Source organism: Emys orbicularis, chromosome 1 (assembly GCF_028017835.1).
Source record: "Emys orbicularis isolate rEmyOrb1 chromosome 1, rEmyOrb1.hap1, whole genome shotgun sequence".
NCBI classification, from domain to species: Eukaryota; Metazoa; Chordata; order Testudines; family Emydidae; genus Emys; species Emys orbicularis.
In genome coordinates, this window is record NC_088683.1 from 80,507,810 (window position 1) to 80,531,147 (window position 23,338).

The following is a 23,338-nucleotide window of genomic DNA, read 5'->3' on the forward strand; positions in this document are numbered from 1 at the left end:
TTTTCTTACTAAAAAAGTTGTGGATCAGCAGTATAACTCCTTTTGATTATGTGAAATATTCTTTTAAACAAAACATTGAGAAAAGACTCCAACACTGAAACTTAGATATTGAAAATATAGTGCTGTTAAATAAAATGAACAAAGCCCTGTACCTTTTACAAGATTCATATAATCTAAAGAAATAGAAAGTAAGCATGCTAGATTTAGACGCTTTTACAAGGAATTGTAGGTATGGTTACAAATTATTCAAATATTTTAATAGAGGAATTGTAGCATAATAATATATCTAGTTAATTTTATATTATCCTTTAGGACATGTATTATATAATATACATTTTTCTACTGCATGACTTTAACATTCAAATTTTAACATCTATAATATACAAACTTTTCAAGTCATGTCAAATTTGTACATCTGTACTGTTTATAAGGAAGGTGTTTTTAGGTTGGAGTTACACCACAATGCTTGTTGGTGTGTATGCCTTAAATATCTTATCTTGCCTATGTATATTCAAAAAGAAAATTACAAAAACAGAATATTGAGTTTCAAGTTTTAAATAGGTTTGGAAACAAATCTCATACTGTACAATTAATACTGGATAAAGAACAATGTGAAAATACTATATTTTCCAATTGATACAGTTAGCTTCCTCAGCTGTGACTCAGAAAACTTCTATGCTTGTAAACATTGTCACAGCACTGCAGAGATCATGTTCTACAATAAAATTTCACTTAGATGACACTTAGATGACCATTCAAATAATTCTTCTATACATATACTATCAGGTTAAAATTTCTGACATTTTATTATAGTTGCATAAATTAAATCATTGCAACTAAAAAGCCAGTGATAAGGCTTGTGTCTAGCCCCCTGTGTCACGTTAGGTGTAAAGGAATAAAAATAGCCAGACAAAGGTAGCAATTAACCTCACTTTCATATTAATTATACAGCAAGTGGGATATGCTTAAGCATAAATTATTTAAGTGGTTTTCAAGTGCAGACTGAGTGCCAGGCTTACTAAACTATGAAGGGTCATTTCTCTTAAAATAGTTACATCTTTATTGTACTCTAGTATGAAGCATTTTGAAGCATATGAAGAGAAAAGGGGCATATTTTATAGATATAGTTAAGGATTTAATTGCAAATATATATTTTATTATTATTTCTAAACAGTTTAATATGTATCTCAAAGTAAAATCTATTAAGAGAATTTTCGTTAGAGGTTCCTCCTTTAGGTAAGAAATTGATTGGGAATTAAACATAAAACAATGAGCTACAAGGTTAAGCAGAGAGTTCTGATTTAACCTCAAGATGACCTGGCCTTGTTTGTTCAGATGACGGTTCTAAAAGTGTGCAGAGAATATTCCCTTTTGATACAATTATTTGCTGCAAGCCCTGACCTCACTGACTGTCAGGGAGCAGGACTGAATTGGCCCTTTCTCTGATATCGTGACATTGCTTCTGTTGCCTCGATTGTGACCTCTGATTGCAAGATACCCTTGAGAATTATATATAATAAGCATGACTCCTGATTCTTTACCAGGTCTGCTTGCTTAGGTTTTGTCAGACTCTGCTTGTAGTCTGGGTTACATATGCTAAAACATCACGTAGGCTGTCATGGTATTATGTGACTTTTGTACACCATACAAATCTCTTTGAAACATATTTTTTTTAATGCTTTTTGCAAATACTAATATTTGTAAAACTTACTTGACATACATTTCACAAACAAATTCCTTGTTCATTAGATGTCCATCTCATATGATGGATGTGATGGATTTTTTTATACTTGTACAAGCATCAAATAGTTTCATAGTCACTGATTAGTGATAAAGTATGTCTTATAATATGTTGTACCAGTTACGTAACGAGAGCTTTGTCTTATTTCTCTGTTCAAAGTGCTTCTTGTTTCCAAGTCTCTCTGCCAGTATGATATACTCGTATTCCTCATATGCATCCTGGCAGCACTGCTAGAGGGTGAAATCCTTATCTTCATTGTACAATTAACCATGTACAAGGAGGCAATACTGGTGAGCTCCCAGACCACCTCAAAGTGAGGTGATCTAAGGTCTGGCTAGATGAAAACTGTAGAACCTGGCTGGAATCTGGGAGAAGGTAAGTAGTAGTATGAATTTTAAGTTTGTTGGAGTTCATGTATCTTGCTGTTAATTACTTTTTTACTACATTGCATTATTTTTTCCTGTTTTATTAACCGTGGCAGTTAGAATCATGAGGGAGAAGAGAGCCTCTTCTGAGAATGTGCTTGTTTGGGCAACTATGATGCCATCCAGGCATGTCTCTGTATTAATTGCCTCTGCTGCAGCAGCTGAACCAGAGTGGGGGAGCTGCTTGCTTCAAAGGTTTGAAAGGATATTTTGGGGACTGTGATGCACCCACTGATGACAAGTTTGTATGTTTTTCATTAACATTTTTTTATCATCTCACTGCAGTGATACATTAGTCTCTGTGAGAATATTTTTAACGTGCTGTTTCTAATCAATTTATTTTCCTTTCAGATCAGAGGAGTAGAAGAAATTCTGCTGTAACACAAGAATGTTAAGCATGCACTTACTTTCCGTTGTTAGAGTGCATTTAGATAAATGCAACTACCATATGTTGTAAATATTTCTAATTAATGTGGGACTTTTAATTTCTTGAGCTGTTATAAAGCCATCATCATTTTTGTTCACACTATTTTGCTGCTGTTTGTGTTGCAAGAATCTAATAGAATCTATCTAATAAGGTTTTATTTTGTATGAATCTCTTTGTGTGTTTTCTCTTTTTTTGTGACTTGCTTCAGCTCTTCCTGGGAGAAGCCATTGATTCTGGGTTCTCACAAACAAACCCAAAAGCAGGCATGTGGTATTTCCAGATTTGTCCATGAAATGCCATCAGCTATGCCTTATTACAGAGGTTATTACAGATCAAGTAGAATCTTCTTAATTGGTTTGTTTTGTCGTCATTTTGAGGACTTCTCACCTGAGATGACAGCATTTTATTAGTATAGTTGTAGTCTTTAAAAATTGCAAAGATCATCATATTATTGGACATTCCCTGTACTGGAATGAAATAGGGACTGTGTGTTTTGCCTGTTCAGTGCCAGAGACAGGGACTGAGCATGTATAATTGGCATGGAGGTTGCAAGTGAACAGTCAGGAACAAACAGCAGTGAAACAAATCATACTTCTGCATGTATCTCAGCTATGGAGGTCTTGAAAATTGTTAGAGATGAAAAAAAAAATGAAGAGAGATTAAAGAGACGGGACAAAAGTATCACCTGAAGTCAGAATCAGCATCCTAATGCCTGGATTTAAGTGGTTCCCTAGGAAACATCCTAATTAAACACATGATCTCCCCATTAATTGTGTCCCAATTAAGTGAACTTGGGTATATTCACTGTATTTTTAACAGTTGCCCAAATAAGGATATCTCAAAAATCATGGGAATTAGTGTACAAGTCCAATGAGAATAAAATATTCATCATCATCTTATAAGCTTAGGTGAGAACTCAGTGAATTAAGTGGTGCAGGGTTGGGCATTGTCCTTTTGTCATTGGATCAAAGTTAACTTATATTACGTAGGTATTGTGCGAGTATAATAGTTCCTGCAAAGAACTGTGGGAGTTCAGGCAAATCATTTAGGCCTGGTCTACACAAAGAAATTGTGCCAATGTAACTATATATGTTTCTAAATCAATCTAGTTAAATTTGGTGCAGCCTCCTAGATAGACACTCTTAAATCATTTTAAAGGTGCCCACACAAAGAGGTTATGCCAGTTGTAATTAAATTGGTTTAGAAACAACTGTATTTTCCACTGCATGCATCCAATTAAGTGGGTTTTAGCCCACGAAAGCTTATGCCCAAATAAATTTGTTAGTCTCTAAGGTGCCACAAGTACTCCTCGTTCTTTTTGCTGATACAGACTAACACGGCTGCTACTCTGAAACCTGTAGTTAAATTGTTGCCATTCCTGTGTGTAAACAAGTCAGAAGACTCTTTTCCAAACAGTTGAGGCTTCATTAAGGAACATTTGTTAAGTCCTTTGAACTCCTTGGTGTAGAAATACAAAGTGTTACATTAGGGCTAGAAGAATGTGTTCAAATGACTCAGTGTCTTTCTCAATGCTTCCCCTTATGCATGGAATGTCCTCCCTGAACGTAACCATAAGATCTTGTCCTTCAAATCCCTCTTCAAGAACTACTTCCTCCCTGATAAGTATTAGTCGCCAGTGAATTATGACTTGAAGGGAAGATGGGGATAGCTGGCTTTTATATCTATTTATAATTATGTACAAATTGCAAATATATTTTAAATGGTATGTATTTGATTATACTCCTCTCCACCTACCATGTCACTTGTTTCCTTAGATTTAAGCTTTTTGGGAAAGGGACCATGTCTTCCTATGTGTGAATCTGAAATTGAAATCAGTAGGTCTATTGAAATCATTACAGTTCTTTCCATTGATGTCAGCTGGATCAGGCCTTGTTTGTACAATGCACAGCACAATAGGATGCCTGATCCTCACTGGTGCCTCTGGGTACTACTGTAATATAAATATTAAACAATAATCCTCACATCCTTTTTCATACACTTTGTGTTTGTGGAACGTCTATGAGAAAATACATAATGATGTAGTGTGATATGACTTATTGCCATATATTTTTGAATTGCTGCATTTCTTACACTGATGAAGCCCTGAATAGTTAACACACTACTCTTATCTAGTTAAAGAATACATATTTCATCACGAAGCAACGACCATGACTGACCCAAAAATAAATACTATTTTTCATCAGTAACTGAAATAACACAAGATAAAATCCTTCTAAAATGAAACACAAATATGTATGTGTTGATCAGCATAATATACAAGCCCATGTGCATTCATAATTTTACCATACATTGATAAAGTATACATTTTCTTTACTAAACTTCACTTACAGTGTTATTCTAAAGAAACAGCAATTATAAGTACATATAAAAACCCTATTATCAATTGACAAATGTTAAGTTATAATATCTTAATTAGAATATACTTTAAAACAAAATATGTAGATATTAAAAGCAAGATAAAAAATACATAAATACTGTAATATTTTTTTTTAAGTAACAATATAAGGTTTGGTGAAAAATATGCATTTCTTTTAACTTCATAAATAGTACTGGCCAAATATTCATCTGGTGTAAATCATCCACTGAAGTCATTTTATACTATCCCTACCTAATCATTTCCTTGCTTGTAAGTACTTAGGTTGATACAAGTTAAGTACAGTGTTATCACTTAGTAATCTCCATTTTTTTTTAATGTTTGGGGTTTTTTAATATCCCAGTATTTCCTTCCCTTTGCCCATCATGCCAAATCAAAGACACACATTATTACAATGATTGCTAAGCTGTACAACGTTTCCCAGCTTGCTTTCCCCACTGAATCTTAGAGTGGTGGTAGGTGGGAACAAACTCTTCTGCTTTGACAAAATGGCTTCTGAGACTCTATTAGGAAGGAGACTTCTCACACTAAGCAAACTACAGCAAGTGTTGTGCTTACACCTGCCATCCTAGAACCTTCAGGATCAGATCCAAACCATATTCAAATAAGGAAAAAATAACAGGATTACTGAGTGTATCTCTATCTAGGCTGAAGAATAATCCTAAACCAAGGAGAAAAATTCCTGTCCAACCTCTTTTTGGTACTCCAGCCTCACATTCAAAATCTAGGGGCAGTAGAATAGGTTTATCCATACTGCTTTCCTGAAACCATTTCCTTCCACTCAATGACAATGCTACTTGTCATAAGCTTGTGCTTCAAAGTGGAGGCACTTTTCCATTTATATTTCAAACTAGGCTCTGGTGCCTCCATTCTTGTTTTGCTACCTTGCATCTCATATTACTTACTTTCACTGAATGTTGGCTTCTGCTTGTTTTCCCTGAAAGAAGCTGCTGCACTTGTACTGTCTACTAGAGTGCCTAGCAAATTTTTGGGATATGAATATAGACTTCCGCAAATTCATGGACCCTTCCTTTTGAATCATGTTGTGAACATTCTTTACACTTTCTGTAGCAAAAAGCGGCCACCTTGGTCATTATTACCACTGTTAAGTGTATGGGCAAGCTCCAAGCTTTGATATCAAGCAGAGTGCCCCAAGGGTCGGTCCTGGGGCCGGTTTTGTTCAACATCTTTATTAATGATCTGGATGATAGGATGAATTGCACTCTCAGCAAGTTCACAGATGACCCTAAACTGGAGGGAAAGGTAGATACACTGGAAGGTAGGGATAGGGTCCAGAGTGACCTAGACAAATTGGAGGATTGGGCCAAAAGAAATCTGATGAGGTTCAACAAGGACAAGTGCGGAGTCCTGCCCTTAGGAAGGAAGAATCCCATGCACAGCTACAGTCTGGGGACTGACTGGCTAAGCAGCAGTTCTGCAGAAAAGGACCTGGGGATTACAGTTCACGAGAAGCTGGATATGAGTCAGCAGTGTGCCCTTGTTGCCAAGAAGGCCAATGGCATTGGGCTGTATTAGTAGGAGCATTGCCAGTAGATTGAGGGACATGATTATTCCCCTCTGTTTGGCACTGGTGAGGCCATACCTAGAGTATTGTGTCCAGTTTTGGGCCCCCCCACTACAGAAGGGATGTGGACAAATTGGAGAAAATCCAGCAGAGGGCAACGAAAATGGTTAGGGGACTGGGGCACATGACTTACAAGGAGAGGCTGAGGGAACTGGGGTTATTTAGTTTGCAGAAATGAACAGTGAGGGTGCTATGAATGAACAGTGCTAACAATTTGATAGCAGCCTTCAACTACCTGAAGAGGATGGAGCGAGGCTGTTTTCCGTAGTGGCAGATGACAGAACAAGAAGCAATGGTCTCAAGTTGCAATGGGGGAGATCTAGGTTGGATATTAGGAAACACCATTTCACTAGGATGGTAGTGAAGCACTGGAATGCGTTACCTAGGGAGGTGGTGGAATCTCCATTCGTAGAGGTTTTTAAGGCCCTGCTTGACAAAGCCCTGGCTGGGATGATTTAATTGGTGTTGGTCCTGCTTTGAGCAGGGGATTGGACTAGATGGCCTCTTGAGGTCTCTTCCAACCCTAATATTCTATGATTCTGAATCTCATCCCTCTCTTACAGTTCTTTATAAAGATAAGATAAGATAATGTGTTTCAATCTCTGAAACAGTCCATCTGTCTACCATTTCCCCTCCCCCTCCCCCCCGACTCTGTGATGCTCCTAGGGAAATTTTGCTCTATAAAATGAATGTAATGCAGGTATTCTATTATTAGCTGGATAGGCCCTAATATTTTTGAAAGTCCTGCAGATGACGTATTGCATTTGACAATTCCCTTAGGTGTTGAGATGATCAGTCTCACAATTGCACAATCTTCTCCATGTAGATCTATGATGTACTCTCTGGAGTTCAACTACCTGATGACCTTAAAGCCAACTCTAGTAGAGTTAGAGCAGCTTCTACAGACTCCCAGTGTCCATCTCTAAGATTCACAGAGAGTCTTTGAGGAATTGGATGCATATTTTTATCCAGAATTATTCTTGATGTTGAGGCTAAATCGGATGAATGTTTGGGGAAAGCTATCTCATCCTTCCACTAAGCACTTGTCAGTCACCTAACATAGTGGGTTACTTCTGTTGTTAATCTCAAGAGTCTGAGAAATGTAGAAGTAATGTCATAAACGAGAAACTGTAATGAAGTTTGTGGCTCATTTCTTGTCCAATCCCCAGTTCAATATTTAGCCAATTGAGGGCTCCATGATCTTCAGACAGGAGAAGAATGACCTGAGGTCATTGGGGACAGGGTAGGGTGGAGAGCCAGAGACCCTGTGAGAGCAGGAGCACCAGGCCAGAGGCAGCATTATGCTAGCTGGCTGCAGAGGAGAGGCCTGGAAGCTGGGACTGGAAGGCTGACAGTCAGATTCAATCTGTTGCTGGCAAGGAGGCAACAGTAGCATCCCCCAGGGAGATACAGGCAGCAGCCTACACGCCAAGAGGATATGGTGGAAGGATTACAACGTAATGATTATACTGATGAATTGGACTGCTCTTAGGGGCCGGTCTGAGGACTGTTGGTGGTTTGAACTTTGTATTGTAACATAAAATCATTGTGCCTAGGGTGTCATTGTGCATCTTGTAGTTTCAGGCAGTGCTGGTAAAGCAATGTGTTATTTGAGATGTGTGAATGTTGATTGTTTCCTTGTTTATTGTTCTCCCTGGTCAGTCTGTCTGTATCCATCCGTTGTGTCTTGCCTTATCCTTAAATTGTAAGCTCTTTCAGGTAGGCACTGTTTTTGTTCTGTTTGTGCAGTACCTAGCATAATGGGGTCCTGGTCCATGATTTAGGACTCCTAGATGCTATGATAATAAAAATAATTAATAATCCATCAGGGTCTGGATCCTGAAGAGTTTAGTGCTTGTAGAACCTTCAGCACTTGCCTCCGAGCATATACTATAGACAGTAAGATATCTAGAAGGAGCTGGTATGCCACAGCACTTGCTGCTATACCCTAGAGCAGAAGTTCTCAAACTATGGGGCTGGGTGCAGGAATGTGTCAAGGTGTGAGCTGTATGCTTTTTTTTTAAAAAGAGTTCTGGCTGTCAGCATCAGGTGGCTAGGGCTCATGCAGAAGGCCGTGCAAACCTGGGATGTGGGGATAAAGGCGATAGCTGGAGCCTTGCCACCTGGGCTCGGGCTCTCCTTAACTCCTCCACCCCCCAAATCCCTCACCTGGAGGCAGCGTGGTTCTGGCTGCCATCCCCGGGGTGGCAGTAGCAGCACAGAAGTAAGGGTGTCAATGGGGCACTAAGTCTGCTGTGAAAAGTGATATTGACGAATATCACTTTTCACATTGCTTCCCTTACTTTTGTGCTGCTGCCAGCATGGCACTGCCTTCAGAGCTGGATGCCCAGCCAGCAGCCATTGCTCTCTGCTCTGCCTTCAGAGCTGAGTGGCGGAATATGTGCTTGTGGAGGGGGTTGGGATGTAAATGACTACAGACACAAAGAAGGGAGGCCAGATCAAATAAGTCTGAGAACCACTGGCCTAGAGGAATATCAGTTACAATATAGCACTTTATCAACAACTAAATTTTCCCAGTTATGCAGTATGGCCTCCACAGATCCGTGTTTGCCCTTCCTCCTATCTCTCCAATCCTGTTTCTTTGGTGCTTTTCTTTATTTCAGATTGAAACTGAGGAAGGAGGAGCCTCTTTGCCTTCTTTATCACTTCAGGCTTGGCACCAATCTGTTGTGTAGCAACATGCAGCCAAGTGCTCTCAACGTTTTTGAAGCCTTACAACATGACACCTGGGCTCTAAATGGATTTGTGGAAGCAACATATTTTGGAACATCCAGCTACTGATAGTGATTTAATTATTTATGTTATAGCTAGGCTTTGCAGAATTTAATTTTTATTCTTCTGTAATTTTGACAGTTAGTATTGTTTATTTTAAACTTTTTTTTAGATTTTATCAATTTACATTTTCATGTTTGTGCAAAATTATGTCTTAGCAATTTTTTATATTCATCTATTTAAATATTCACAGTTGCAGAAAGTATGGGGGAGCATACAATAATTATTTAATGACAGTAGACTGAGAGATTCAAAAAGTTAAAGCTTTGTCATTTGTTAAAACACAAATTGTCAGCATCACATCAGCATATACAAAGTAAATATCCTTGAATCCAACTCTAATAAGTTTTCAAGCATAATTTTTCTTACTTTGTCTATCTGAAATTTCCGTTATTATTGCTGCAAATATTTTTGTTGGTTTGTGTATATGATGAAATCTGTGTTTACTGATTTTTACCAATAAAACTCTAATCCTTACAATCCTAGCTATAGATAGCACTAAGTGAATGCTGTTTCAAAGTGATTTAGCAAATGCACTTGACACATTTCTAACTTGGTTGATTTTGTTTTTTTCTAATTGTCCACATATTTCAATTCACACTAAGGACTAAGGTGCTGTGTAAAGAGAGGAAGGATAGTCCAGAGGTTAGGGTGCTAACCTTGGACTTGAGAGACCCAGATTCAATACTCTGCTTTGCTACAGATTTCCTATGAGACCGTGGGCAAGACAGTATCTCTGTGCATCATTTCCCTATCTGTAAAATGTGGCCAATAATACTTCACTACCTTAGAGGGTTATTATATGAATACATATATTCAAAGATGAAAAATAAATTAAAAGGTGTTCATATAATATGGTGATTGGGGGCATATAGGTACCATAGATAGAAAAAAAATAATTGGCACTCCAATCATACGATAGTCAAATGTATTTTTTTCATATTTTTTTCCAATTGTTTTGCTCCTAAAATGGGTATCTTGTATCTGTAACTTGATGCAAATGTTTATAATCACTTCAAATTATCTGTTCTAATGGAAACTGCTATGCTTTGCTTTGGAGCTACAAATAGTATTGCTATGATACCTGTCTTCTGTTTTTCTTAATGCAGCCTTATAGATTTCAAGAATCTAAACGTTAGATCAAATGCTGGCACAGATGTTACAAAGATTTGATATTCATCCAGAATACAAGAAATGAAAGACTGCTTTCTTTCTAAACCTTGCTTTGGAAATAGTAGTACTGACCTTTTGTGGGGGAGTTGAATTATTCCTATAAATCTGTAAAGTTACAGAGCAGTTTGAATCTTAGTATTTCAGCATTTATGTAGTTTACTTCTGTCTTATTTTTCGTCTATATAATTCACTTGATTAACCATTTGAGTCTGGCTAATGTGCCAGGTGCAGAAGCAAAAAAAACCTACCGTTTTGCTGCACATACCTGGTACAGTATTACAAGGTGACATGCTGATATTTACCAGAGCAATGCTAAATATAAATGCCAGAATGGAGATTGTCATCTTAGTCATCTATGAAGGAGTTAAAATGCATCTACTCTTGAAAATAGATACATTCTATGGTTCTCTGCTTGTTAATCTTGGATGTTTCATTATCAAGGAGAAACAATGGTCCCCAACTTTAGGTACTAATTTTAGTTCTGGTATTCATTGCTAGAATCTCAATTGTGACTACCCAAAACAGTGGCCAGGTCATGTTTACTTAACTCTGTTTCTAGACCATAAAAATCACACAACCTTCTCAGAAGAAAAAAAAATCTCCCAGGTAATTTTACTTGAGAAAACTGAGTTGTCTTCTTTAGCTAGAATAAATAATGGTAATGTTGGCGAGAGCAGCTGAGATATGGTATTGAATGGAGGGAGGCAGGTCAGGAGTGGAGAGGTAGATTTGCAATTTGTCAGGTACTTGAAGCCATGTGAGTGGAAGAGAGCACCCAGAGATTGGGTACGGGGGAGGGGAATTGAGGCAGATGCCAAGAAACTGAAATAGGGGAGGGAGGAGTATGGCCTCACGAACAAAAAGTGGTACTGATTTACCAAGATATTGGACTCTGGCCCTATTTGAGTCATTGCTTTTTGAGGATCAGGGAGACCAGAGCATGCTTGCATTATGAGAGGAGAGAGCTGGAGAATGATGGTGGGGGTCAAGCGAGGTCAGGATGTGAAAAGGATGGGATCACTCTAGGGCAGGTGGAGGGATTAGAGGAGAGCAGGAGGGGGAGATTGTGGTAGGTCTTATTGATCTTCTCTTTGAAATCTGAATGATCTTGTGTGGAGAAGAAGAGGGAGAGAGTTTTAGGAGAGAATCAAAGGTTGTAGTCATCATTTTACTAGCTTCTGGCTATGTATGCCTCAGTTACTTTCTGCAGGACTCTTGCTGTTTTGAATGGATCAAAAAATCTGTGTACACAGTACTCCATGTTAACCTTTTCCTTAGTACATTTGTAAGCTTCTGGATGCTTGTTGGTTTAGAGTTCATTTTCATGGCCAGACATCGCATTTCCTTGAGAAGTTTCCATTTTATAGATCTTTCATTCACCTTTGGAAGTTAATTGGGCTCACTGCGAAACTCCTGGACCGTGAGTACAAACTCAGGGCAGCTAATCTATGTTGCCACTCACCACTGCCTGTGCTACTGCAGCTACACTACTTTTAGCACGCTGGGAATCACACCCCTAGCTCCAAGTGTAGATGTAGCCTAAAAATCCCCACTCAGCACACTGCAAACTTTCTAGTTGCCCATCCCCCCAGTAGGGGAGCAGCTAAAGTTCTGCTGCTGCTGAGCTGTGGAATGCAAAGGCTCAAAACTACAGATTAAATACAAATAATATTCTAAAATATTATTTTCAACTGTGTTTACCTTGCTCTTAAACTACTGACATTGAGTTCCTAGCACTTTAGGTAAGTGTTAATAGTTACACCTCCGGCATTACTTTCCAACTTAAAGTAAGACCAGAGAAATAACTGACATAAAACTAGAGACCTGAAATCACCTCCATATATTTTTTTATGTTTGAAAGATTCTTCTTAGACCAAACATAATCCTTTCGAGTCCCACGTGAGTTGATCCCTCAGTTTGCATCCTCAGTAAGCTGAATACTTGAATAAAGTCATCCTCTAGAGTCCAAGTTTCATGAAAAAGGCTGGACATGCACAATTGTGAGGATTTTATCTAGCCTAGAGAAGTTTTATATTGATTTAAGAGTCACATCATTTCACTGTGTAAAGCATAACAGGCTGCATCTGTGTGTTGTGCGGGCTGACTGTTAATTGACAGCACCTAAAAATCACTATTGTATTAATGCCAGCTGTAAGAGTTTTCTAATCTTAAATGGTTAAACTGCATGTATCATGTAGGTAAAGTGTAATAGATTGAAAGCTTAGAAGTGATCCCTTAGTGTGTTTTATTTTAATGCTTCTGAAATTATTTGGTTTTCTTGTATTGTGTAGTGGTTAGAGCACTGGACTGGGACATAGGGATCCTGGGTGTTATATTTCTGGCTCTGCTCCTGGCCCTACTAAGTGACCTTGGGCAAGTCACTTTACCTCTCTGTGCCTTAGTTTCTGCATCTGTAAAATGGGGAACAATGAGACTGACCTCCTTTTGTAAAGTGCTTTGAGATCTGCTGATGAAAAGTACTAAATAAGAGATAGGTGGTGTTATTATTACTGTTATTTCCCTTTGAAAAGTCAAAAGTTCCCTTTAACCTGGTATTCCAAGAGTTGTTCATGTTTTGCAAATAGATAGGCCTGATTTTCAAAGATGGTGAACGCCTGTAGCCCCTAATGATATCAGTGGGATTTGTAGGTGTTCAGTACTTTTGAAAATCAGGCCACAAGCTGTCAGAAAGCTAGAGTCCTAATTTAAGAATGCTGTCAGGTAAATAACATTTTATTACTATTGATATATCAGATCCCCAAACACATGATATTTGCTATGGGTAGTTTTGAAGGTTCACAAATGGAACAAGATTGATTAACATTTATTAATTTTTAATATATTTTTCTAAATAAGTAAAAAGATTGTAACCGCAAGGAAAATATTCAAGACATTAACACTGAGATTTAAGTGTGTGGATATATTTGAGGGAGAGACAATAGAACAGAATTTTCTGATGCATTACTAAGAAATTACTGCATACCATTTGCCCATTTGAGAAAACAAAAACAGTATTAAATGTAATATGGAAAGTGGCCATTGTGTTAAATAGCTGATGTGATTTAAAAATCAGTTCATACATTTGTCAGTTTAATGTACTTACATTTATCTTGATCACTTCCTTTTTTAAGTAACTGGATGTCAGAGTGTTTTGCATTGCTATGAATAAAACAATTGGCAATATTCCCCAGACATAACACAGTCAGAAATCCAAACCATACATGTAGCAAATTATTAACAATAATTTGGGAAACATAACTTGCCAGTTAAAAAGTACAGTATGTAATTTTTATTATAGCTTATTGTACATGCTACTTCCTCCCTCACTCTCTCCCCTGCTTTCCCGTGACACTCAGAGGTAAGTTTCAGCAGTTGTTCCAACTCTTTATCTAAATTTCCCCCAGAAAAAAAACCTTTGCTAATACATAGTTAAGATTGATTATCTTAACATGAAATGACTGTTTGGAGGCAGCTGAAGCTGGAGAGTTGGGACCACCGTCAGCTGAGCTCTGCCAACTTCTTGTGTGACTTTGGGCAAGTCACGTTTGCTTTGGTTCCCTATTTAGAAAATGAGGATAATGATATTTCTTACCTTATGGGGGCAAAGTAAAGATAAATTCATTGTTTGTGAGGCACATAGATGCTGCACTAAGCAGAGCTGTAAGTTCCTACATAGAATTTTATTTCTGCAATTACTGCAAAAGATTGTTCTGCAATCTTCCCCTTCTAGACACTTTTCTTCAAAGGGTCAAGATTTTTATTCTAAAAAAGAATAATATTTAAAATATAAAAGTAATCCAGAGGGCTTTGGACTCTTTGCAGGTTAAGTGGATAACACTAGTTTGTTGACTTCCCCAAAAGCATCTTCTGATATTTGCAGAGTTTGATGGTTACTCTTTTACTCTCTGTTATTCTCAAATAACAGTGGAAGATGAGGATCTCTTTCTCATCCCCAGGTAGGGAAGAAGATTTTGTACACTTGGATACTTCTTCAGCTGAGAAATTACAAAGGAGCAAAGAACTTACATACCAATGGCTTCACACACAGGTCGGAGATTATGAAGCAACCGGTTTGAGAAATGTTAAATGGTGAGGTCATTGGCTTTTAAATTAGATTTGTGTATGTTAAATACCTCTTGTAAAGTGAAACCTAGGTTTATTGTCCTAAAACAAACATGGTTTTATAGCCAAAGGCCAGCACACCACAATGCCAGGTCCCAAACAGACTCCCGTTAAAACTGTTTTAATAATTCTATGGATCCCTCTTCTGCAACAGATAGTGAATTGGTATGCTACCAGTATGCAATATCTAATGATAACATATATAAGTAACCTTTCACCACAAACATGAGGAATTGTAGTCTATGAAGAATATAGGAAAAATATATGATGTTCTTCACATGGGGCATAATTCTCTTGTTATATAATGCATTCAAATTATTTTAGTGTAATAGCTAATTAGATACACTGTACATAGGATAGGTTAAGGAACTAAATAAAACTTTATAAATGGATAATATGTATTTTTATTGTATCTTTGAAACACTGAGAGGACAAATTAAGAAAAAACTACTTTGACAAATCTATAATACATTTGAAAAGGGGGTTGTAAAACACCCTATTCTGTATTAACTTTGTTTTGGTTACTAACTAGATCAAATACAAATATAGATTTCTTAAAAATAATTTTGCTTCTTTAAGATGTTAACGTAAACACAGTGCATTTGACATTTCTTATTCATTAAGTCAATATCCAATAAATATTTGGCCATTGAAGTCACTGGGAGCTGAGGATACTCAGCACTTTTTTTTTTTAAATCAGGCTAGTTGTCAACATACAATACATTGTTAGTATGCTTATTTAACATATTTTTAAGAAGCGAAAATATTAATTTCTGAAGAAACTACTGTACTGATATATTTTTGCACTTAGAAAAAATAACCTTTCTCTACATTGTTAAATTGTGTATATCAGATGAGTAAGTAGCAGCAATTTTTTTTTAAACTCTTATCTGTAATATAGTCAATCACGTACCTTAATAGTGAGCTTCATGCACTCCAGGTGCTTAAGGTGATTTTTCACTGCTTTTGATTTTAATGAAAACATTTTGAAGTAAGAAAATATGTCCGCTTACAACAGGAAAAGTTTTAAAATGTGAAGTCACCTCTGCAAATGTGTGTATCAGGGTGCTGGAACTATTTTTTATAGTGGGGATACTGAGAGCCATTGGACGAAACTGTAAACTCTGTATATGATGGAAACCACTTCAAGCCAGGAGGTATGGTAGCACCCTAGTTCCAGCACCTATGGTGTGTAGTACATTAATATTAGTACTAGAGATACAAGGTGGGTGAGATAATAGCTTTTATTGGACCAACTTCTATTGGTGAGAGAGAAACTTTTGAGCTTATACAGAACTCATCTTTAGGTCTCTGTCACATCTGTGTCAGAGTGTCACATCCTGGGACCAACACAGCTACAACGCTGCATATAGATATTTTGTCCAATCCTGCTTCTATTGAAGTTAGTTTCAAAACTCCCATTGACTTCAGCGGAACACAATGTGTAAAACAACTGATAGATGTAAACAACTTAATTGTGACAGAGGGTAAATATAACAACTGATTTGATAAGATCTGGTAATTGTGAGCCTGAACCAAAGCCCAGTGCAGTCAAAGGGAGTCTTCACTTTCTTCAGTGGGTTTTGGATCAGAGTCTATGGCTGTAATTTATACACATTCAGTAAACTGCTATATTTTTTGTTTCCAGTCATTGACTGATTTGCATTCTGAGAACTGCATCTTTGGCTAGCTTGAAATAACTGATGACTATATTTAAAAAATAATATGCCTTGATATAAAATACAAATAATAATTGATCATATTTAGCTGAATATGTTGCTTTCTCTATTGAGCAATAGTACTTCCAGGAAGGTATCTTATTGAAATCAGTATACTTAAGGTGTTACTGAAGTATTTGCTCTGGTTTTTATCACTACACAGCAATCGCTTCTTGCCTGACTTAGATCCAGACATACTCAATGGTGGACGAGTTCAGCTAGTGGTAAGAAGTTTGTTTCACTGTAAAACTTTATAGAATCACAACTTAAACCTTAATAGCTGATATTTCCAAATGTGTGTGCAGTATGAAAAACAAGCATGATATTTTTTTTTCTTGAATGTAATCCTTTTATTTAGATTCTGACTTTGCAATCAGATCCACATGCCTGAATCTTGGCAGAGTACCATTGAGGTAGTGGAGTTGCACGTGGGCACAAGAATGCACCTTCACCGCAGAGGCATAATTTTCATATGGAAATTGATATTATTTTTTGTTTAAGATTAAAAAATAACACTGAATTCATTTTAAAACTTCCAAATACAGCTTTTAAAAAAATTCCTTTAGACTCCAGTTCAGGAAAGCATTCCTGTTCAGGAAGAGCACTATAAAGCATGTGCTTAAGTGCTTTGCTGAATCAAGGCCTACATCTGTTTCTGTCATATGTGTTTAAATGTGCTTAAGCCATATAAAGAGGTCACAAATGTAAACTACTCCAATGTGTTCAGAGCATAGTTTACTAAAAGGTGGTAAGTTGGATTTCAACATTAATAAAATGTAATGATTATCACATAATCCATAAAATTATATTTATTCCTAAAATTTCTATTCTATAAACAATAAAAATCCAATTTTAAATCTTAAAATTCATTCCCCCTATTTGCCTTTTCTTCCTTTTCAATTGAGATTTAAAAATATTCTGAAGTATTTTCTGTAATGAGTTATTCTGGGATTTTGTTTGTTTTTTGTAAACTGATGATGCAGGTTAAATTCAAATATGTCTTTGAGAAAAAGGCTCAGCATCCAGATAATGGTTTTGAGCAGTTTAATAGTGCCTGTGTTCTGTAGCTGGACTTAAATCACATGTGATTTAAAAGCTCAGTGCAGAACCCTGGGGGACACCACTATTTACCCCTCTCCATTCTGAAAACTGACCCTTTATTCCTACCCTTTGCTTCCTATCTTTTAACCAGTTACTGATCCATGAGAGGACCTTCCTTCTTATCCCATGACAGCTTACTTTGCTTACAAGCCTTTGGTGAGGGACTTGTCAAAGACTTTCTGAAAATCTAAGTACACTATATCCACTGGATCCCCCTTGTCCATATGCTTGTTGACCCCCTCAAAAAATTCCAGTAGATTTGCTGAGGAATGATTTCCCTTTACAAAAAACATGTATGGTGAAGTGATTAAATTGTGTTATAATAGCACTCAAAACTAAGGTTATTGAAGATAAATAGTTTATTGATTTTTTTTCCTCATCCAGACTGTTAATGCGACAATCTTTTAAGATGTGTTCTCCATTTGGACTCTCTCTGCCACTTGTGTGCACTACTTACACTCTCACTTATGTATGAAGAAAATACAGGTACAGATCCTCAACTGGCATAAAGTGGCATAATTCCATTGAAATCCATGGTGGTATGCTGAATAACTCCCAACTCAGAATCTGGCTCATAATTTACCAGGCCAAACCCCCATTTTCACATGCAGATCATGCACAAATGGTACATGAATTAAATATGTATTGAGGATGAGAGCTTATCCCTACTTTTTTTCCTTTCCACTGGGAAAAAGGGCTGGAGCTACATAAAGAGGTGCTAGAAGCCTCAAATTCACCCAGGCACAGGAATTCAGAAGGCAGCCACAGGCCCCCCATCAAGGACCCCTTCACAAGCCCTGGAGAGTAGGGTTGGAAGTGGTACATGGGAGTGTCATGTGGGGGCAGACCATATCCAGTAGCACCATCATCCATTACTTATCCTCTCAGGACTGTCTGAATTATGCCAGGTGTCTTTCCAGTCCCTGGATTAACACAAAATCAGGTGGCCAGCAATGTGGGTTAAAGACTCTCTCCTGACTCTGTACTCTGTGCTGTATATCAGAAGGTATGTCAACACAGGGATTAAAGACCTACGGCACTGCTGTGGCTGGCCAGTTGGAACCGCAACTGGCCGAATCTGCGGACGCGGCAGGTAAACAAATCGGCCCAGCCCGCCAGGGGCTTTCCCTGAACAAGCGGCGGATCGGCTTTGAGAACCACTGGTCTAGACGTTTGGGCTTGAGCTGGAGCGTGCGCTCTGGGGCCCAGCTTGAGCACAAACAATAGCATGAAAAAGCTATGTAAGTAAATATCAAGTGGTTGTTGTTGTTATTTTTATTGAGGTCATGTCTAAAATGTACAGGACATTTTCCAAATATAGAAGATGACACAGTCTCCTCCCCAAAGGGTGCACAAAGCTGAGGTCCACTTGAAATATGGTTCAGTAATTATTTTATTACATTCTCTCCAATTTATTTACATGGAGAATACAAAATTCCACCTGAAACAATTCTGATTGCTGTTTTCTTGATACGGTTTTAATAAGTGTCAGGATTGTTTATTATTTCTCTTTAGTACAAGATCTGTTGTTTGGATCCAGGTTAAAGATTGCTTTCATAAACTAGGTTTCCTTTCTGTGGCTTTTGTGAGCAGTAGCTATGATTGGTTTTAGAAAGGGGATAAAACAATAATTACCTCCAGTCTGAAATGGTTCTTGCCGCCAGTGAAGGTAGTCGGAACTTTGTGCTCCAGCTCTGCTGTAGTGCGTCTAGCCTTAGTAGTACAACTCTTCTTCATAGATTGTTTCTCTAGTTAGTAGCCTGGCTGGGGGCATGCCCCGTGCCCCAGGCTTCAAGTCGTGTGACTCCTGTTGCAGTTCTATGCCCAGGAGCGATCCACACTCTCAATGTCTTCGCTGTCTGGGCGAGACTCACGTAAGTGAGCGTTGTAAAATCTGCAGATCGTTCAAACCTAGAACAAAGCGTGAAAGAGATATCCGACTCCGGGCTCTGCTAATGGTGTCAGCATTGGCCCCGGCACTGGTGCGCCGACCCGACTTGGCGCCGGGCACCACATCCTCGGTACGGAGCGATGCTCCATCCACCAGTCGGCACCGCTCCCCAGCCAAGAAGCAAGGGAAGACCCAGCGGTGCCGAGAGAAGGCAGAGGTGAGGCCGGACCTGAGTTGGGCAGCCCACGATCCCCCTCAGGACCCAGACCTCCGACTTGCACTGAGTGGAGTAGTCCGGCCCCGTCTGCATGTGCCTCTCCTGCGGTGAGAATACCGTCAACGCCGGAGGCAGCACAGGCAGTGCGTGATATCCTCGCCCTTCTGGTGCCAGGTGCGCCGCCTCAGACGGGCCCCCGATCCCAAGGGAAGCCGCTGCTGGGAGCTCACTAACCCTCCCCAGTTCGGCATAGCCCCCGCTCCAAGGATGAGGTATCTACCTGCTCCGTGAGGCCATCTTGTAGCCCGCGTCAGACTTCCACCCCGTGGGAGGGTTCGCCTGAGAGGGAGTCTCGAGGGTCCTCCGCCTCCCACAGGGGATGCAGGCACCGAGACAAGAGGCGTCGATGCTCCTCTTCCCGACGAAGTTATAGGAGCAGGTCTCGACGCCGTCGGTATCGATGTTCAGATTTGAACATTCGCTCTAGCAGACGGCATGCTCAAAGTGCTTCTCGACAGTCACCGGCACCGAAGCGTCGTAGCCATGGTCGCCGATGGGAATCAAGAAGCAGTTCCTCCGATGGATACAGGTCTTCGTCGTCGAGGTCTAAATCTCGAGGCTGGCACTGACACGGCCGTGGACGCTCCTGACACTCGTATGGCACCCATGTGTTCTTCCGCAACTTCGGCTTCGGCACCCAGCCGCCCATCCCCGGGCCGTGCCGCTCCTCCCGATCAAGCGGCCCTACTAGGTCCACAAGCAGGTCAGTGGCAAGGGGCCCCTTGGCAAGGGCAGTGGTGTCAGTGGGCACCGTGGCCCCAACTACCCGCACTGGCGAGACCCCATTCGGTGGCTGGGGCATCGCAGGTACACTCAGCGTCCCTGCCTCGGCACCGGGAAAAGTCAACTGGCACCGAACCAGCGGCACTGCACCCGGACTCGGACTTGGGGGTTGAGCCCCCAGTACCGCCCGACGCCCTGGGGACAGATAGGGTCCCCTCACCGGCACCGGATGAATCCATAGCAGCGCCACCACCCGCCTTGCAGGAAGATTTTAAGGCTCACCAAGAGCTCCTTAGGTGAGTGGCCTCGAATCTCCAGCTTCAGGCTGAGGAGATGGAGGAGCTGTCCGACACACTGTTCAACGTGTTGTCCTCCTCGGCACAGGGCTGTGTGGCCCTGCCTCTCCACCAGGGGGTGGCCAACATATCGATGTCGCTTTGGCAAACCCTGGCTTCCTTGGCGCCAATTTCTAAAAAGGCGGAGAGGAAGTACTTTGTGCCGGTACTCTCACCCGGCGCCCAACTCTCTGGTGGTGGAGTCGATTAACCACCGAGAGAGGCATGGTCAACCCACGCCCACCCCCAAGGAAAAATACGCCAGGAAACTCGATACCTTTGGCAGGAAGGTTTATTCTTCGGCGAGCTTCCAGCTCAGGGTGGCAAACTACCAAGCCCTACTGAGCCGATATGATTTTAATTTGTGGGGTCCCTCCCACAGTTCGAACCTCTTCTCCAGGAAAGGGACAAGAAGGAGTTCAGAGCTTTTGTCCACGAAGGAGCTGCGGCGGCGAAAGCGGCCCGCCAAGCAGCTTCGGACGCGGCAGATACAATGGCCCGTTCGATGGCCTCGGTGGTTGCCATGCATAGGGCGTCCTGGCTCTCGCTGTCGGGGCTGTCCACGGAGTCCCAGTCCCTCATGCAGGACCTGCCTTTCAACGGGAAGGCCCTGTTTGCGGATCAGACAGACATTCGTCTGCATGGGATGAAAGACTCCCACACCACCCTGCAAACTCTGGGCCTATATGTCCCACCAGCTAAGGACAAACCCAGGCCACAGACCTTGGCTCCTCCAACTAGGAGGCAGATATGAGCTCCCACCTAAGAGGCCGAGGGAGCAGAGACATAGGTCCCAGTGCCAGTCCCGCTCGGCCCCGCGACCTGAGCCCTCCAAGGGCAAAAGGCAGGGGAAGAGGCGCTTTTGACTCTTTGCGGGGGGCCACCAGGCCTGTTGCCAGGGGAGCCCCCCTGTTAACAAAGTTTGTGTTCTGCAACCATTTATCTGCCTTCCAAGTGCAATGGTCCTGTATAATGTCGGACCAGTGGGTCCTCAGCACCATTTCCAGGGGCTACATGTTGCAGTTCACTTCGCCCCCCCCCCCAGCACCCCCCGCCCCGGAGATCCCCCTCCTTCTAGCACGCCCTCCTTCTAGACCAGGAGGTGACGCGCCTCCTCACCTTGGGCGCGGTGGAGAAGGTGCCTCGGGAATTCCAGGACAGGGGTTTTTACTCCCGGTACTTCCTGATTCCAAAGGCAAAAGGCGGGCTCAGGCCCTCCTAGACCTGCGGAGCCTCAACCAGTTTATGGTTTGTTACAAGTTCCGCATGGTTTCCCTGGCCTCTATTATTCCATCCCTATACCCGGGGGATAGGTTCGCAGCCCTGAACCTCCAGGATGCGTATTTCCACATCCATATTTTCAAGGGTCACAGGCGCTTCCTCCGCTTCCTGGTAGGGCAGGACCACTACCAGTTTACTATCATTCCCTTTGGCCTCTCCACGGCCCCCAGGGTTTTTAACAAATGCATGTCGGAAGTGGCAGCCTACCTCAGGAGGAACGGGCTGCAAATTTTCCCCTACCTGTACGATTGGCTGCTCAAAGGCAAGTCTCTGTCCCAGGTGCAGGCCCAGATAAAATTCCTGCTGGCCACTTGCGAGAGTCTAGGCCTAGTGGTGAAGGAGGACAAGTCCATGTTAGTACCGGTTCAGCACATACATTTCATAGGAGCGCTTTTAGACTCGGTGGTGGCCATGGCCTCTCTCCCCCGGGAAAGGTTCCAGACGCTCAAGGGTCTCATAGCTTCCGTCACGGCCTTCCCTGTGATGATGGCAAGGGTGTCCCACCCAATCAACATGTTACAAGAGATCCCCTTCCGAGAGACCCCTCCCTCACTAGATCTAGTGTCGGACACCTCGGATCTGGGGTGGGGAGTCCATGCGGAGAGCTTCCAAACCCAGGGCAGATGGTCGACCTCGGAATTGTCCCTGCACATAAATGTCCGGGAACTCAGGGCGGTGCGCCTGGCATGCATAGTGTTCAGCCTACGGGGAAAGATGGTCAGAGTCCTCATGGACAATACGACCGCGATGTATTACATCAACAGACAAGGGGGCATGCACTCCTCGGCCTTGTGCCAGGAAGCCCTGGACTTATGGGAATTTTGTATAGCCCACGACATCTCTCTGTGGACTTTTCACCTACCAGGCACGCGCAATATGTGAGCCGATCACCTCAGCAGGGTTTTCTCCCACCAATACGAGTGATCACTGCACTGGGAGGTCGCCTGGCAACTCTTCCGAGTGTAGGGAGCTCCCCAGGTAGATTTCTTTGCTACCACCCAGAATCGTCTCTGCCCCCAGTTCTGCTCCAGGGTAGGGCCAGAAAGGGGGGCGATCTCGGACGCATTCCTCCTTCGGTGGTCAGGCCAACTGTTCTATGCCTTTCAACCGTTTCCTCTGATAGGCAAGGTCCTGCAGAAAGTTAAGGCAGACAGGTCGAGGGTCATCCTCATAGCCCCGGATTGGGCCCGCCAGCATTGGTATGGGACCCTCCTGCAACTGTTTGCGCCCCCTCCCCCCCGTGGAGGCTGCCACTCCGCCCGGATCTCCTCTCCCAGGAGAGGGGATGCCTTCTCCATCCCAACCTAGCCACGCTTCACTTGACAGCGTGGTTGCTCCATGGTTAAACGAG

General features: G+C 41.3%; 1 protein-coding gene across 1 annotated transcript in view; it reads left to right on the forward strand.

Moving 5' to 3' along the window:
* LRRIQ1 (leucine rich repeats and IQ motif containing 1) overlaps positions 1-23,338 on the forward strand; it is a 159,128-nt gene that overhangs the window by 109,972 nt on the left and 25,818 nt on the right. Inside the window, exons 23-24 of the mRNA XM_065423814.1 lie at positions 14,496-14,628; positions 16,543-16,603. Of these exons, the coding sequence (XP_065279886.1) occupies positions 14,496-14,628; positions 16,543-16,603 (194 nt within the window). The remainder of the gene's footprint in view (positions 1-14,495; positions 14,629-16,542; positions 16,604-23,338) is intronic.